General features: G+C 37.7%; 1 protein-coding gene across 1 annotated transcript in view; it reads left to right on the forward strand.

Annotated features, from left to right (window-relative positions):
• Window positions 1–18,565, forward strand: part of WWC2 (WW and C2 domain containing 2) — a 94,572-nt gene that overhangs the window by 37,472 nt on the left and 38,535 nt on the right. Inside the window, exons 3-6 of the mRNA XM_053975854.1 lie at window positions 9,766–9,969; window positions 10,948–11,024; window positions 15,601–15,680; window positions 18,352–18,481. Coding sequence (XP_053831829.1) covers window positions 9,766–9,969; window positions 10,948–11,024; window positions 15,601–15,680; window positions 18,352–18,481 — 491 coding nt within the window. The remainder of the gene's footprint in view (window positions 1–9,765; window positions 9,970–10,947; window positions 11,025–15,600; window positions 15,681–18,351; window positions 18,482–18,565) is intronic.

Here is an 18,565-nt window from a genome sequence, read left to right on the forward strand (position 1 = left end):
AAATATTTTCCTCATCTGTGCAATTATTTGTCTTGATCTTTTTCCTTCCCTTCTCTCACATTAACCTGAGAAAAGCCTACTCTTCTCTTCTGCAGAGGGTTAAGAGTTGTCTGTGAGCAGTCTGCAAATGTAGAACAACCCCTCAGATTCTTTTGGTGTCAATATGTTTAAGGATAATTTAGTTTTATTATAATCTCACATTTTCTGTATTTTCTACATTTAATTTTTTTCACCCCCAAATACAGTTTGGGTTTTTCAACAGCCTTGGAGCTTTCTCATCATCCTTTTGGATGATGTAACCCACTTTGAGAAGCACTGACTGAGGTCATTATTTTATGAATATATTACCCCAATTAGGAGTTTTAATGTGATGCTTTCAGCTTCAAGGGAGACCAGATTACAGGCCATCTGGCAAGGCAGAACATACATATGATCTGGGTAGCTAATACTGTAAGAACTTAAATGCGCCTCAGTAGCACCCTTTGTTAGAGCATGACTGAAACGATATTATTTGGTGGGCAGGGCCTGAGGAGTTTGTTTTGTGCAAGATCCTTATTACTGTGGTTTGGGAGAGGCCAAAGATTTTATGATTTGTGCTGTTGACTCCTGTAATCATTATTGCATACCTGTTCTCATGTGTTCATCTACTTCAGCTAATTTGCTAACATTTACTAATTTTGCTAAACAACATAGTTAGGAACTCAAGGCAATACTAAAAGTAGCATGTAGGTATTACTCCACTTTATTTCATATATCTGCAGGTGAAGTCATCACTTTCAAATTTTTTCCAATTCTTCTGCAGGGTTTCCCACATCAAGCATTAAGTGTCTTGTAAGAGATGTAAACATTTATGTTCTTAGAGCTTGGATTTGCAAACACCTTTAAGCTGATATAATCTTTCAAAGTATTGGTCCTGCTCTATTGCTGCCTCTGTCCTTTTGTTCTGTCTCTGCAATGTTTTTGCTTATACTGCCATGAACATTTGCATGGCCAGACAGTGAATCAGATCAGGGAGCTGATTCACGTTGAAACTAATCTGGTATTGTGGAAAAGAAAAAAAAAAAGATTGCTATTTGTTCTTCTTTCCACACCTCTATTTATGCAAGCAAGAAAAGAAAGGTGACCTGAGGATATGAATGAACAGTCAGGTGGAGATGGAGGATAGCTACTTTTCATAGTAGCAGTGGTTAAAGGCATTTTGAAATTACAGCCTTGAATTTTCATCTGCTCCGTGCCAGAAAACAGTTTTGACTCTGAGGCTGTGATTTCCAGGTGCACTTCTCAGGTGGTGCCAGCTGAAGTAGCAGTCATTGCTTGATCCAGTTCCTGTCTCCACATTGTGTCCACATGAGGATATGCAGTAAACATGGACAACAGGGAAGTGCTCTGCTCCCTGAGGTGTGAGTTGTTTTCCACCTCCTCTCCCTTCCCCCAGCTGCTCAGATTTTCTGATCTGGATCAGTCTATGGTATGTTTAGATGAACGGTTGTGGAGGTAATGGCAGAAAGAAAAGGAAACTTCTGGTTTCACGTGCATGGTCTGAGGGGATCCTGTATTGCGACAAGTTCTGCCTTGCCTTCAGCAGCCAATCTGTTCCTAAATAACCTATCCCATTTACTTTCAATTCATATCTTCTCAGATAAGTCTCAGGAATAACAAGGCAAATGGTTGTTTTCTTCATTGCATTGATATAGTTAACTCAGAAAACAAATACTCTGCTGTTAGTAATGTTTAGTGGCAAAGGTAGCAGAATGGCAATGGCAATGAGCATTTAAAAGATAATGATAGGAAGGAGTAGTTTTTCCTAGCCCTGTACAATTTCCTAGCCCTGTACAATTTCCTAGCCCTGTACAATTTCCTAGCCCATCACATCACTTCCTTTTTGCCAGTCTGTATTCAGTATGATGATTCTTCTCCCTGAACTCCACCCAGCACTTTTCTTCAAAATGGAGTTGGACAGCTATCTTCTCTGCTACTGCAGCTCCTCCCTACTTAATTTTAACTGTCCCTTTTGGAAGCATGAATGTATCTTTTCCAGAAACATCCTTCAATCACTGTTTCATTCACAAAGAAAAGGAAAATTGAGTCAGTCATGCTAAAAAAAAAAAAAAGTGAAAAGACTAGCTATTTACACTGTTTCATACTTGCAGCACAATGTTTTAACTATAAGAGTTCTATTTCTTGTTGTAATCTTAAAGGTTTTCATGCTAGTTTATGCTTGTGCAACTGGTTTATCTGACACAGGGACTTTTGTGGACGGACTGCTCTAGCCTGGGAGTCTAGTACATCTGTATTTATGAAAGTAGGACAGATTGATTTTCGGAAAAGGAAGAATCTGAAAATCCCACCACGAGTCTGTAATTACCAATAGCTTGAGGGAGTCAAATGGCATATCATCACAAATGTGCCCTGTTTGTTCCCATGACCTACCACCATCTTCTAAGCAAGTGGTGGCATGCAATCAATTGTGAAGACTCTTTGCTGTCAGCAAACACACATGGCAGAAGCCCAAGTGTGGTATGTCTTACCCTGAATCTTTTTTGTATATTTGCTCTGCATTCTGGCTGTAGGAAGGAATTAGAGTAATCTCGTGCATGCTGGCTACTGAGGGAGGGCTCAAGTAGTGAAGGCTCTGGATAATAGATGGTTTTACCTGCTTGCATTTATGTAAAGATCATACTTGCATCTTATGTCTTTGTTCTGCTAGCCGTAGCAGCAGAATATTACCTGCTTGCTTGATAGTGTAGAACAAAATCCTCAAGAGTTTCTACTGCATTTCACTCTGAAATATATAAGCATATTCTGCCCCATGTCTAGAGAAATCGAATAGTAAAAATCCTTGAATTAATCTTTTTTGGACATCTGCTCATACTTGGAGAGTATAGCTGGAAAAAGTTCTTATTTTCTCTCATTGCCCAAATTCAGCCACAAAATTATTTAATGGAAAAGTGAAGAAAGTGTCTGGAAGAGAGGGGTCGCTTTTTGTGTGAAAGTTCGATGGCAGGAAACAAACTGTAGAGAAGTCAGTTTTGAACATACTCTAAATAATCTAGTTTTCATCCATATCTCTCTTTAGAATCCATATTCCATTTAATTATGTGATAGAATGTGATTTTCTTTGAGTATCCAGCAATGTGTTAGATCATTTTTAATATGTCATCTTTTTGGCTTGCATGGTCTTACTGAAACTGCTGTCTCTATAATGTGCAATTCTTTATTTTTTATGTACCTATTGAACAAAAATGTCAGTATGAAATGATGCAATATTTACTTGTGAAACCTTCCACAAATTTTTGAGTACAAATTGCTTTTATTGTTGTTTGAGTTTGAATTGCAAGTGTTTTAAAAAGCAAGGGGGGAAAAAAGGAATAAGGAAAAAAAAATCAGAAAGCATTTGCCATGTAAACAATAAAGTAGATTCCTTAAGACAGTCTAGTAACACTAGTTTATTCTCCCTAAAACTAGCAAAAGTACTAGAGGATTGAAAGCCAGTTTGTTTATCAAGAAATGTGGGATATACTTGTAGAATAAACATATCCCTAGTGATTACATAATGTTGTTGATAAAATTGCTTTCATCAACTACCACTTAGCTAACTTGTACTATCCTGTGGTAGCTGGTATCCAACGACATTTTTCCTCTTTTGATATTATATGTCAAAGGGTTGTTCTTGGTTTTGTTGTGCCATCTTGAGACATTTTTGTGTAAGTTACCATTAAAATCTTGATTCTCCTTCGCTGTGCCTGGCCCTAGTTTGGTTTGCCTGCACCCTTAACCAAGAGCTTGCCCTTAGCATGCAGTAGGATGCTTTGAAGGTATCTCCTTCTCAAACCACCTCCATGGAATAGAATGTCATCCTGCCAAAGCAAAATTATTGAGGACTGTTGAAAAACCAGTCTGTATTTAGCTTGCACACTTTCTTCAGCAGCTAGGTTCAGGAGAAGTTCCAGGGATGAGAGATCCTGAATGTAGTCAGCTGTTGTGTTTAGGGGTTTGAGGTCTGCACAACTCCCTTGAAGGTGGGGTTTGTTTGGCTGGAAGGGGTAGTCCTGAAGTTATTATGCAAAATAACCAGAGATGTCAGGTATAGTGGAGTTATGTTTCTATCACTTATTGTTTCAGGCAGAGAAATTGCCACCTTGACACAGAGTATTGAGCTCAACCATGACACCGAGCAGTAGTTCTGCACCAGTCACAGCTGCCCTTTTCAGGGCTCAGCCACCTCAGTTCTGTGGCCTCCTATCTGGTAATCCAGGTTCCCAGGTTTGGGAATATTCCTGGAAGTTACTATGTCAGGGAGAAGGTACACAGTATTGATGAATAGATCCATATTTAAGAATGCAATGGATTACTAGATCTGTAAGTAGGCTTACTGATGCCAGAAAAAAGATCTTTCTCCAGCTGGGTTGTTCTTCCTACTGGGTCATTGGACCTTTGATAACATGTCACAACTCACCTAACCTACAAGCACATGATGTGTCTCCCTTCATGTCATCTTCTAGAGACAAGTAGTGTTTGGATGGGCTTAGGAAGTCAGATAGACTGTGCTGGATTGAGTAAGTACCAGACTGTGTAGAGAGAACATGTGAATGTCTAATGGTGAGGACTGTGGGTTTGAGGTGACATGGTAGAAACCATCACTGACAAAAAAGAGAGCTATTACACAGCTCCAGCTGTGGCATACAACTCTCCTCTGTTCTCCTTCCTACAGATCTTAGGTCTCTGGTCCTCATTTCTTGCCAGGTCAGCTAATTTCCCTTGGGATAGCCTCTCTTCTGAGATGGTGATTCTGCAACAGTTACAGACTGAAATAATATGGGCATATGTTTAAACAGATGAGAGTTCTCTCTTCTGAATGAAAAGTGTGTCATTGTTTTGTCTCCTCTTGGTATATATATGTTCTCCTCAAGTAGCAATCTAGCATACCTGGCTTGTTTTTTTAGAGGTACTTCTTGAGAGTATTTGTTCTCTGTGTTGCCTGAATGCAACTATCTCTGACTGAACACAACTTACATGTGTATTGTTCCAGAGCCAGTCTACACTGTTGTTTGGCAAGGGGAGATGCTGGAAAACTATTGCTTCCACGTATTGTTAATCCTGTAGTAAAATGTCCAATTCTCTTACGTTTAGCAGTGGGGCGTCAGGGAGCCATTCTCTTCCCAGTGGGATTGTCTAGTGGGATTGTAATTCCATTTATTTTAGGGAAATAAGATCTACTGCTGATAAAGTAATAGTTTCCTTCTGTTTAAGTAGACTGTAAAAATTTGGCAGAACTTCTTGATAGCAGACAGGAACGTAAGATGTGAAAATATCCCATTTAAAAAAATTTGGCATGCCTGACTCTCACCTGTATGCAATGTATAATATATATCCTATGAATAATTACAAAGACATGCATAACATTGCTGCCCTTGAAGCATGCTCTTGCCAAAAGAACAAACAAAACTTCCAAGACATAAAGTCAGTCCTGACATTTTGATTTTGAGTTAATTGTTTTGGCCAGATTTTTTTTTTTCCCTAAGTTTAAGTGTATCAAACTTCACTGGCAGTGAGCCAGGAAGAGTGCATTTCATGAACAGCAGTGTGATTAAAGCCAGCACAACTTCCTCTTCTGTTAGAGGGCTGTGATCATTTCAGTGACAGGAATGTCCTTGGGTGGAGCATGCCATCCTGCCATTTGTGTGGTTCCGCTGGGTGAGACCACAGAATTTCCCCCCAGTGTGGGTAGTCACCCAGATCTTTAAAAATAGGAGGAAATAAACTGCTTGCTTATTGGGGTCTTTTAATAAATTTATTAACTATGCAATTGCAGTAATGTGTTTGAAGTTTAATTAATTGGTTTTAAATTAAGCTCTCTTAATAGAATTGAGTAATTTTGCTTTGCAAGAACCTTTGCTTACTTGATGCTAAATCCAGGTCAAATTAGAAATAAGTAACCTGAGTATTATGCACACTGCCATCCTCTTAATTCTATTACTGTGGATCATTATTTTTGCATTGTGATTGGATAGAGGAAGTTGATATACACAATTGTTTTTTTAATCTTAAGTTGTGGTCTTCATAGAGCCTGATGAAGCCTACTTGTTTAAAGATCCATTTGAAGTAGATTCCTTTAGTTCATACCGAAGTTTATGCAGAAAATGTTGGAGAGGCCCTGCCAAGAGGAGGTGGTTTCTTCATTTTCCACTGTTGATTATTGAAGTCCTGTTTGCATTTTCTAGAACAGATGCAGCTCTACAGCTCCGTCTAGAATTCATTACCAATGCTCACTCCTCACCTGAGGAGCAGAAATAACATCTCCTCATCTGGCTAGCTGGCAAGCTGCTGCATTATTCCTATCTGCTGCAGACAGGGTTATAGGGCACCCTGTTGCAGTCACCAGTGGGAACGTTTATCTGCCTTAGAAAAGAAATGAGATCTCCCTACTTTATTTTACATTAGCTGTTGAATAATAAGGGGAGGAAAAAGTTTGGATGTCCTTTGTGGTTTATATCTCACTCTGGTTTAAGCATGAAGGGCTTCACAACTCATTTTCAAATGTTCAGGAAACTTTTCCCTCAATTACTTGCATGTAACTATCCCAATAATATTCTTGTGTGTACAAGTTTGACCTTAACAGCAGGTGCTTGAAACATTCTTGTCCAAGGAAAAAAATCCTTATCTTTTCTGAGGCTTTACTCTGAGAAGTATAAATATTTGTTTTTGAAAGAGCGCTGCTTTAAAAAAAATATTGGCTCTTGGAAGGTATATGTGCTTAAATGAACATACTTTTCAGTGCTACATTTCAAAATGTAGTGCTACAGAACCAGACATATTATCCACAGTTCTGTCTTTGGGGTTTTTTCCCTCTATGGAGTAAACCTACTGATGAAAATAGAGATAACTGAAAGTATAGATAACAAACATACGGTGCTGTTAGACAGGCACATGTTTTTACAAATATGTATACATACATATATGTATACATACATATATTTATACATACATATATGTATGTACAACTTGCCAGACAAGAGAGATGCATTTTTGGGTTTTCTAATTCATACTATCTAAGAAGAGTACAGAGTAAAATTCTTCAGAGTCTTCTCTGTTTGGTAAAAGTTGAGTAACAATTCTAGGACAGTCATTCCATACTGCTTTGCTTTTTCCATGGTAATGTATTTTCACAACTGAGCATTTGTTCCAGCATAAATACATGCAGTTAGAATTGACTGAGAGTAATTTGACCAGCCAATATACTTACACATGCAAATACCCAAATGTTGGTAAGCTGAAGTTAGTGTGCAGTTTTTTTAAATGCAGGGTCACCTTTAACTCATTTATGACTGTCAGTATAAAAGATGCTAGCTCATATAATCATAGTATTGTTTTGTACTCACAGCTTGGAGACGCAAAAAGGAAATGTTTGTATTTGTCAGCAATGGAAAATAATGTGCTGTTGATCAGCTTTGTCCTTCTCTTGCAGTCACAAGGACAGGGCATCTGTAGGCCACGCTTTAGAGCTCTGCGGGCTACATTTGGTCTTTGGGCTGCATGTTGAGCAATCCTCACTTAAAACCTACAAAGCAATTACCTACAACATGCTCGAAGATGAGACCTTCCAATCTTGTAAGATTATTTGGTGTCTGCTGGTTGCACTCTTAAAACACAATCACATCATTACATTCATCTGAAAAACCACCATAACTGCATTTATCGTATTTGATCATTGACCCATGAGAATTCTGCTTCATGCTCTTCAACCTGCTTCACAAAAAAGGACAGCTCTGGAAACCAGCACTTCTTATCTTGTGTAAATAACTGTGAATGTGCAGTGTGTTAAAGCACAACAACAATAAGTGGGCACAGATAGGAACATGTGTTGACCATTTAAGAGAGAAAAGGTATTGATTTGCTTCTTTGTGTGCCCAATATCTTTGTGTAAAAAAGCAGGTGGCTATAAACACGGTATATGTGTATGTGTGTCTGTAGCTATAGTTAGTTTTTTTTGAGAGAGTGTTCCTGTTGGGGTTATTGGAAAACCAACTGTGTATAAAGCATTTCTGCTTTAATCTTTTATGCGCCACACTTGGGTTTATGTGGGTTATACTCTCTGTGGATTCATTGTGCACATCCAAGAAATGCCTTTCCCAAGTAGAAATGTCACATTTGTAAATGGTGGAGGGAGTGTGTTTATGTATTTAATTGTTTTTAAATGCATCAGTAGTTCCATAGAGATTGTCAGTTTAGGATTCTACAGGGTTTGTTTTATGGGATGCTGCTTTTTCATTGTATATCTTTCTGTTACTGTGATATTAACAAGAGAAAATACTTTTGAAAAACTAACTGGTAGTTAGTCACTATTAGAAATTGTTATTAACCAGATCCTGTCCTTATCAGCTTCTGCTGTTACAAAATATGTTTTCTTACATGGAGTTGAAAGAATGCCTTCTCCCAAGAGTGCACTTCAGCTGCAGTTTAGAGCAATCACGTTGGTTCAGCTGCAGTTCTTTTTTCTCTCCACATCTTCAGCCACTTGTTCCTATTTTTCCCCCCTACATTGATTCCCACAGTAAAGCAGTTCAGAGGACTAAAGTGGCAGAAATCTAACCCAGAGAATAAATGTGCCTCCTACTTTTGCAGAAAAATTCTGAAGCAAATACTTTGCACTTAAATATTTTGGTACTGAATGTTACTTTTTATCTCTGTAGATCTATGCATATTTACAGTATGTAACTTAGGAAGAGTGGTGCACATTTGCATTTAGATTTCAGACTTCTCATGACTATGTCTTATGAGAATATTTTTGTACTTAGTACAGCTTTAAAGGAAGAATATTCATCGTACAGCTTCAAAAAGTGCTGAACTAAGTCAGGAAATATTCACAAGTTTGAACATTCAACATTATATAATCCTCTTTTTATGTTTGCATTAGAAATAAAATCTTAAAATCATCAGTTAGAGTGATCTTATGTCACATCTCTGTTATGTCTGATCCTCTTGTCTATGTATCCTATGCAAGTCTGTGTTATGTGTGGCTGCTGGACTTAAAATGTTACCTGAAGCCCTTTGTAAATTAAAGGCCCATTCCAGCCTACTCATTTTTATTACCTGAGTAGTCAGTGAAAAGAAGGAGGCACCTCAAAAAAGCAGTTTGGTCCCACATATCTTGGACGGAAGTGCCCTCGGAGGGCAGCTCTGTCTGTCTATTGGCCATAAAAGACAGTTGTGTGTTGTATCAGATGTCTAGCAGGCATAGCAATAGAGTTAGGTGAGGTGAGCTGGAGAGTTAATGATCTAATAGTTCAGTTACAGGGGGAAAGATAAAATTGTTTTTATAGAGTGAAAGGAGAGAGATAACCACTAAAAACATGAATAACATATGGCTGTAAAAATAATGAAGTGAGGCGGAAGGGAGTTGAAAAAATGTAATAGCTAAGGTTGCTTTTAGTTTTTGTTCAGAAATGCATTGTTTAAGATGGTGTTGAAAGACTTTGTTGATCCTATTATTTCCAAATACTCTGATGCAAAAGGTAATTTTTGAGTTTTAGGATGTTGCTAATTCAAGCTTGACAGCATGGAAATTTTACTCTAATTTTGCAACTGATCCCTTGAATTCTGTTTCTTACACACGCTGAGGTGGCAGGGGAAGTGAAGCATCTGCTTAGTAACCAAAGGCAAACTATGGTTTAGACTGCTCTGTGAATTACAGGCAAAGAAGCAATTTTAGTTGTCAATGGGTTTTAGCAGAGGTCTCTTTAAATAATTTCTTTCTCTCCTATAAAGAAACAACACAAATAGAAGATCCCAGGAAACAATGGCGGCAAGAACAAGAGAGAATGTTAAAAGATTACCTTACAATAGCCCAGGATGCTCTCAGTACCCAGAAGGAACTGTACCAGGTGAAAGAACAGAGACTAGCACTTGCACTGGATGAGTATGTACGGTTGAATGGTGCCTACAAGGAAAAATCAAGCTCTCGTACAAGCTGTAAGTACAGTAGAGAACACAATGTAACTTCTTTGATCTCTGCCTTGCAGGGGATCCTGTTTCTCTTTAGAACTTTTCAAGGTTTGCTAGGACCACCTGGCTTTTTTAGAGTTAGCATCCCTACATTATTTATTTATTTAAGATAAAGCTATTCTGCTGGAGAGAATCCTCTTCTCTCTGATACAATTGAACTCCTTTGAGCCATGATTTAGAACAGTTGGCTCTGAAATGTATTTTGTCATGCAGTTTGTTGAGACAAAATTTTGCCAAATCTACATTCAAGGTGAATAGGATCTCTTACCTTCCTGGCTGCATGCTGAAATGACCCTTCAGTGTTGACAGGTGTCTGCAGTAGACCAAGAAGGGAATGTGTTGCTGATTTATAAGAAAAGCAGACAGTAATTTTGTAGCTTGTGTGCTGTGACCAGGGGTGGAAGATAGATACAGGTTGTTGTCCTGGTCAGGGAATCAGCATCTGGAAAAGCACTGTCAGAGGCCTGTTATTGGCCAAACATCTCTGTTAGCAGTAGTGTATGAAAGGAGCATGTACATCTGTGGAAGAACTGCCAGATCTCTGAGACTTCTGAATAAATCTTCTGCTTTCCTGAGATCTCCTTAGAAATTAAAACTTTCAGGAAGAAAGTGATTGCAAGATGGCTCAGCTAGAAGAATATGAACAGAGAGTAAGGATTAGGAAGTCAGGGAGAATGAGGTTCTACTTAAGGATCCTGGGATAAGTGAAGGAGGAGAGATACCATATAGTGGTAGGGGGGGAAAAGGGGAAATTTTTGATTTTGATTATTCAGTAGTTATTGCCATGCTGCAATGATGACTACTCTATAAAAGGCTAGATTTTAAAGCATTATATGTTTTTCAGAACATTCTAGGGTTTTGATCAGTGTGGATTCATCAAGGAAGGGACTAATTAGTGATCTAAAAGTTCTTAAATATTTGTCCTTTTTATCTTTTTTTAAAAAGTGTTTTCAGGCTCTTCATCAAGCACAAAGTATGACCCTGACATTCTGAAGGCTGAAATCTCCACTACAAGATTAAGGGTGAGAGTCCTTAACTCATGTTCATTTGGATTCTGTCTGCCAAGTTTATTATTATAGAATAAGCATAGCTTGAACTAGCAGATGTATCTTGTACCCTGGTACTGAAACCTCCTAATATTCTAATGAGAAACCATTCAGAGGTTTAAAATTAATTTTTAAAGCTGTCTCTGGTGCTTTCAGATAACACTTTTTTTGGGAAACTTTGACAGACACTCTAATTAGATGTAGGTTTAAAGAAATATTATAATTATTTTCAATTGTATGCTTTTGTTTTCTGAAGGAAGAGTAAAAATAGAAAAGTAGTAGGCTAAGGTGAGCTGCAGCTAGATGACTGTTTTCACACAATCTTTCTTCTTTGAGAAATGCATCATTAGCTGCTTGAACTGCCTCAGAAGTTTCTGTTGGTTTGAAAAATAATTTTCAGTGTTGGTGCGAAACCCAAAATGGAGTTTAGATCAAGGATGAAAGTCTGTGTTTGGATTTTGAAATTGCTAATGAACACAAATCCATGATTTGGTCAGCTGTGTTCAGTATGGTCAGTAACAAACTCCATAGAAAGAACTTTCATTCACAGGTTAGTCCCTAGTGAATTTATCTTGAATAGGGAATAAATGGTGTGGAAGACATTTAAAATATCTATAGGAATTTCATTTATTTCAGCTGTGGCATATAATGCTTTATGGATAGCCTAAACTTTCTGTAGTTAGTAATGAAAATAATTTCATCAAAGCTTGCATGTTAAAAAGATAGCACCTCACAGCACAGTTCTTCCATGTGTGCTGAAATACAGACTCTGGGGAGCAGAAGCAGCACAAGTGACAGCATTTACTCAGCTCTTCCTTTGCCCTCTCCTGGTTTGTGCACAGAGCAGCACTCATAGAAGCCTCAGAGAGTAACATCTTCCTTCACCTGCATAAGAGTTGTGATTAGGAATTGAAACAATTCATGTCTGAAAGGAACTGTGGAATGGCTCATTCTACTTTTAAAACCCAGTATAAATCAGGGATGGAATGCACTCTAAAACTCATGTCTGGATGTTGCCCTCCTGACTACACCTGTTTATCCTCCCCAGTCTCGATTTGTAGTCCCTTATCCATTAAGGCAAAGGGATGGTGATCAGTGAAGGAACTTACTCAAATGCTGGAGGTGGGAAGAAAAATTTTTGTAAGCTTAGTAGGGGGAATCAAAGGCAGTAAGGACCCTCTCAGGAACAAGAAAGAAGAAACAAGGCAATAGCTTTTTTCTAAAATGAGTGGAGCAGTAACAGATGTTTCCTTTGGCAAGGCAATCACCAGTATATTTAGGAAATGGACAATATTGTTGAAGAACAAAACACATGACGAAATTTATAGTCATCTACTTGTCAAGAGGGGAAAATTCAGGCATGGTTCTGTGCTCACTTTTTCCCATTAGCATTGACTGCAGATCTAGAAATTACTCACCAAGGTGAGAGTCAGGCATGTTTATCACAGTAATTCACTTTTTGGAGGTGCTTTCCTCTCTTCATTGTTTCTTGAGTCAAGGAGCCGAGTATCTTGCTGATTCCCAACACCTGATTTATTGGCATTGCATAGTCCTGCATATGTGCCTAAAATAGGTGACCTGAATCTTGTCTGCAGAGTTTAGAAGGGTGCAGTCCAAGAGTATCTGTATCAGCATAAAGTGTGTGGTCATCCAAAGCCACTGGATATGAAAATTGAGATAAGAAAAAGTGGAACCCTGTGATGCTAGGGCTGGAAAGTGGTTGTCATGGAAGATGGCAAGAGAGGTATGGCTGTTACCACAGTTTACCCTTATTTGAATGTTTGAAGATGCTTGCTAATATGCTAGCTTTGGGCATTTTGCAGTATATGCATGCTTGGACTTAATGAGAGACAAAGTCATTAGTAAGCTGCCAGCCAGCTACTTAGATTTTGCACTTTGTTAGATCAGTTGTACTAAACCTATTTCTTTGTCTGACAGTATCTGAGGCTTACTGGTATCATCAGGTTAACAGTGGCTGGAGGGGGAAACAGCATTCAAGGAAGTTCTGAATTGGCCTTTGGCCTTTTCCTTGTTAGCTGTGTGTAATAGCCACATGTGTGAAGCCTTCTGGATACCTGAACTGCCTGTTGTGCAATAGGTCATGGAGACAATATGACAGAAATCAGACACCTGTTAAATGAAATAAGGTGAAGAAATATTTTTCTCACCAGACTAAAACTGAGGGATCACATCCTGCAGTAGACTTTTTGAGTGGGGCCATTTGGGGTCTTAATTAACAATCAGCAAGATAACTCAAACAGCACAAAGCATATGTGATCACAGTATGTTTTAAGCACATGCAGCAAGTGAGTAGGAAATGCACTTTTATAAAATAACAAGGGGTGGAGGGGCTGGGGAAGATGGCCATGTTGTTCCATTAGGATTTGAGTGCTGGGAATAGAAAGGGGTTAGCACAGGAGCCTGCTTGAAGATGTGGTTAGGAGTAGGAAAGAGAGATCTGTCAGGTGACTGAAGATGATGTGCAGAAGGGGGTGAATGTTAGAACAATTGAAGAGTGGTGAAAAAGCAGGAATTACATGAAAGTTTTGAAGGAGAAGACAAGGAGCCTAAGAATAGTTTAATGCAGAGATGATGCAGTAAACACCGAGGCTATATTACGATGTAGGTCACATCCTTCTAGGATAATGCACCCAACTCACATTTCTTGATAATGAAATGATGATGAAGTACAGCAGAGGACACTCAGAAGATGATCTTGAGGAAAATTGTAAGAGTTTATGAGAGAACCAATCCTCTGAGTTGAAATCAAGTATGCCTTCTGTTATTAATATAAATATATATTTCTGATTTTGAAAGGGACAGATATAGCTATTTTGTATTTTTCAGAAAAATTCAGACTTGTTTCATATTTTACACATCACTTTAGCTGGATCACAGAGGTGATATTTGTTCATTTTCCTTAACCTTGATCAGAACGCTTGAGAAATTATTCTTTGAGTTTTCATACTAGTCAAGGAGAATATAGCTGAGGAGCACTGAATGTATACTTGGAGAAATTGTCTATTTGTCATGCTTACTATTCAGTATGGTCAAAATAAAAACAGTTTTCTGTCAACTAAAGTAACTAGTGATGATAGTATGATAGTTTCCAAAAGCCTGAACATAACTACTTATCCAGAGAACAGATTTTGCTTTGAAGAAAATGGAGATTAAAAGCATTTTATTACTGTCACAGAAAATACATTAGCCAGAAACTGCAAGCTGGAATGTCTAAGTATCATTCACAACCCCCCACAAAGACTGAGTAAATCACTAGTTATTTTAGAAATGTAAAGCATTTAAAGTCTTTTGGAGAGCTGCAGCAGCTGCTGATGCTGAGCACTTTTAGTTAGCTGGCATGCTGGGAATCATACTTTTTTTTTTTTTTTTTTTTTTTTTTTATTCTTTTAAATTATTTTTATTTAAAGAATATCAGCAAGTAAGAAGTCTAAGGGGATATGGATACAAAATATCTTGAAGGCATATTTTCAAATTAATTTCAGTAAGTTCATGATATTAGTAGAATAAATTTTTCAAGAGTTGAATATCTGAGGAGATTATAAAAACAAGCAAGAATTTTATGGAGGTAGGTGACAGCAGTGGACTTCTGGCTTTTCCTTTTTTCACCTTAATGATTCGAAAATTAGAAAGCCTAACAATATCTGGCTAGTATATAGAGTGCAAATGAGTCAGCTGTAGATGTATAAATACCAAAATCTTGGACTCCACACTTGAAGGAAGCATTTGTCTCTATGGGTATATTGATGATTAATTTGTGTTTAAGTAGATTCATTTTTAGGTGGTTCCTAAAACTTTGTTTCATACATTTGGGAAATATGACATTGAAAATTAAATGGAGGATTTTTTTAATTTAATCTTGATTCATAAATATTTTGTAGTGTACTCATATCTGCTGACATCTCAAATAGCAATATTAAGGTTAAGAAGCAATTGACAGTGCAGATTTAGGGAGAGTAGGGAATATTTTTCCAAAGACATTTTTATTAAATAGACACATATATTTGTGATTTGCATGTCTTTAGTGATTGTTGTCTTTGGATTAAATAAGTGTGAATTATATATTTAGGGATCCAGTGTCTGTAAAGCTTTAAAAGAATGGATGGTTCCTAGGGAAAAAAAGAGTCCATTTTGTCTTTTACAGTGCAAATGACTGAACAGCTTCCAGGAATTATAAAGTAAAAATATAATAAAACTAAAAGTAAACAGGCATGTCCCTGTAGGACAGTTGGAATGCATGCTTAACAAGTGAGGAGTAAATTACTTGTTAAAGTTCTCTCAGGTTTAATAACACAGTGTGGTATCAATACAAATAAGGAATGTGATTTAATCTGCTTGTGTCCCTTTAATACTAAAGCATGTTGCCCATAGACATCAGGAAGAGATGAGATCCTTTTTTTAAAATGTGTGTCAGTAGAGCAATTTACTCTTCTTCTCTCATCTGATGTAGTGCATACTTTAATTGTTTAAAACCATGTGTTACATCGTTTAACAAGAGGAATTTTCTAACTCTTGCTTTGATTTAACACACAAGGTTAAGAAGCTGAAGAGAGAACTCTCTCAGATGAAGCAAGAACTGCTGTACAAGGAGCAGGGCTTTGAAACACTGCAACAGTGAGTAAATTAAAATAGTAGAAACTGACTTAATTCAGTCACCTGATTTCTTTTCTTTGGCATGGAATTGAATCTGTTTTATCTGAGAGAATTACTGTGGAGAAAAAGGAGAATCTAATAACTCTGTTAGGAAATGGGAAATCTGTGGAAATGGCAACCCTTTTGTGCAAGTGTTAACATAAGAAATTTGTCTCCCCTCTTATTTTTTTTTTTTTCATGAGGTAGCTTGTGTTGCAAAGAGCCAGGAGAAAGGGCAGTGGTCAGGGGTCCCAAGGACAAAATTAGCTGCTTTGTGTGTCCGATTTAAATTTTTCTTTTAATTTTTGAAATGGTACTTAGGTCTTTCTTTTCTCCTTCCCCACCTGTGAACTCAAAAGAAAGAGAAAGGTGCTGCTCTTGGAGGTACAAATGGTACACAACTCTGCAGGGTTGGAAATGAGTCACAATTTGAGGATTAGAGACCCACCTTTCTTTGTTTGAGTTGCTGGGATGCCTGGTGTCCAAAGGGCTGATGCTGAGCTGGGTGAGCTTTCTGGGCATTTAACCACTTAGATTACTAGGGAATTAATTTTTTTCAGTCTGAGAACTCCCTGCTGCTCCTGCCTTACAACATCAGGCCCTAAAATATTAAACATTACTGGAACTGTCACCATAAAGAACTTGCTGCACAGGAAACCTTGCTAACAAGTGTGTTTTCTTGAGTAATGTGCAGAGGAATTCATTAATGCTAGCTGTTTTCCATGTTGTGGTACATATCCATACATTAAGGGTACATTGCCACAGTAAAATGCTGAGCTGCTTGCCCCTAGTACACTAGTTCCAGTAGCAGAAGCAATCCTCAGCACATTAGGAAGATGTCAGTTAAGTCTCTATCCTCCTTCATTTTTACTAAAACAGAAATGTAAGATTTGTCTGTTATTTAAATATATATAGACCAGCAAGGATAGTTGATTAAATGTAACCGTGAATCAGATCTCATTTGTAGTAAAATTTAGAAGAAGAAAGACATATTGATTCTAAAGCTTAAGGTAATAAAAACTCATGCTGCTGTCCCAGGATTAAAGGTTAGCCAATCATGCTGGTTTTATTATATTAATTCAACAATGAAGTATTGTTTTAAAGCAGCTTGCTCACAAGCCATTTTGATAGGAATCCAAAGCATGTTTCAGAAACTGTCAACAGCATTCCACAGAAACACAATGGACTTTTTAAAATTCAGTCAGCCACTTTCAAACAGTACTAATCCCATTAATTTAAAATAGGATGATGGAATATCTTACCTATCAGAGATCCTTCTTGTCTATCTTAATTGTATACAGAATAAAGCAGCAGCAATTTGAATGTGGCATGTTGTATTACTAGACAGCATGTGGTGTATTACCCAACCGTTCATTCATGATCCCAATTGTTGGTGTATCCTGTATCTATTTGACCTTAGTAACGTGGTAAGTTACCAAAAATTGAGAGTTGTCAGACAGTAAGTGCCTGCTAATGAAAGAGTTTGAGGAACTTTCAAGCTAAAATAAATATATCCTTGAATAGGAATGATTGCCAAGTCACAGAGGTAGTTTCCTTACACAAATGCAGTTTAGTTTTCACAAAAACTGGAATGTAGAGAAAGGAGAACAGGCATGCTCACAGCTTTACAGACTGCTTTAGAAGTTTGATATTTTTGTGGCCAAAACTTTAAGAAAAATAGAATACAGTTACAGGTGTTTTGTGCAAGTTGCTGTTCTTGCTGGGGATGCTCATGATCACTTCTGGTTTGTTCACTCCTCACTCACAAGGCTGTTAACTTCCAGCAAAGATGATGGATGATGATAAAAAACAGAAAACCAATTGTATTATACAAGAATGTATTCTCTACTAAATGTTTGGTTTTTATGAAGATGGCTGTTGGTTGGTCTTAATTTTTGCAGCACAGCTGCAATCATTTCCATGATGCTGTGAAATACTCTGTTAAACTAGAGACCAGAGAAATGTGTTTACAAACTGTAGTTCTGGAAGGAAATATGGAAATACTAAAATGAATCATCTTTTTATCTCTAAGTTTAGGGTGGCCTTTTATTATTTTCAGGTTACAGTTTCTAAAGTCATTGGTAGTTCAGGAATTTAATGAATTGTCCAATCTATGACATATGGTATTAATTATCCAGAGATTTTGTGAATAAAGAGAGCCTGGTGACTGGCTGAGCAGAACAGCTGTTCCAGACAGTTAATGCCCAGGATTAGGGTGAACTAGAGGGAAGCTGAGACAAGAATGGTGCTGGTTATGTATCTGCTCAGAGAGGCTGATTAGTGCTAAGAAGCCAGCCTGTCTGCCTGTGTCCCAGTGTGGGTTTGGGTGGAAGGATACTACTTGAAATAAATTCTTCTGTAAGGAGCACAAACAGTTATTAGTAGGAAAGGTTATGCTGCAGAGAGTTATGGTGGGAATAGGAATTTGACAGTATTATCAGCAATAACTCCGTGCTCCTTGACATTTTTGCCAAGGATTAAATTGCATTTGAATGGAGATTTCAATGTCATTTTTCCTTTCCATGTCTGTTGAAAGAAACGGTATCTCACCTCCTTCCCTTCTGTTCTCTAACTCTGCTTCTGCCTGAAGTAGAACAGCAGAGCTATTAGTATGGTTTTCTCTGTCTGCTGTCAATATTCTCTCTTTCCACAGAATTGACCAAAAAATGTCCGGAGGCCAGAGCGGGTATGAGCTGTGTGAGGCCAAAGCCATCCTGAAGGAGCTGAAATCCATCAGAAAGGCGATCAGTTCAGGCGAGAGAGAAAAACAAGATTTAATGAAGGTATTTTGATTGGGTAATGGAAGTTTTGTGTGGATTTGTTTTAACATGACTCACTTTCCTGATGATAAATACTTCACATTTTAT

The sequence above is a fragment of the Vidua macroura genome, chromosome 4 (assembly GCF_024509145.1).
Source record: "Vidua macroura isolate BioBank_ID:100142 chromosome 4, ASM2450914v1, whole genome shotgun sequence".
NCBI lineage: Eukaryota > Metazoa > Chordata > Aves > Passeriformes > Viduidae > Vidua > Vidua macroura.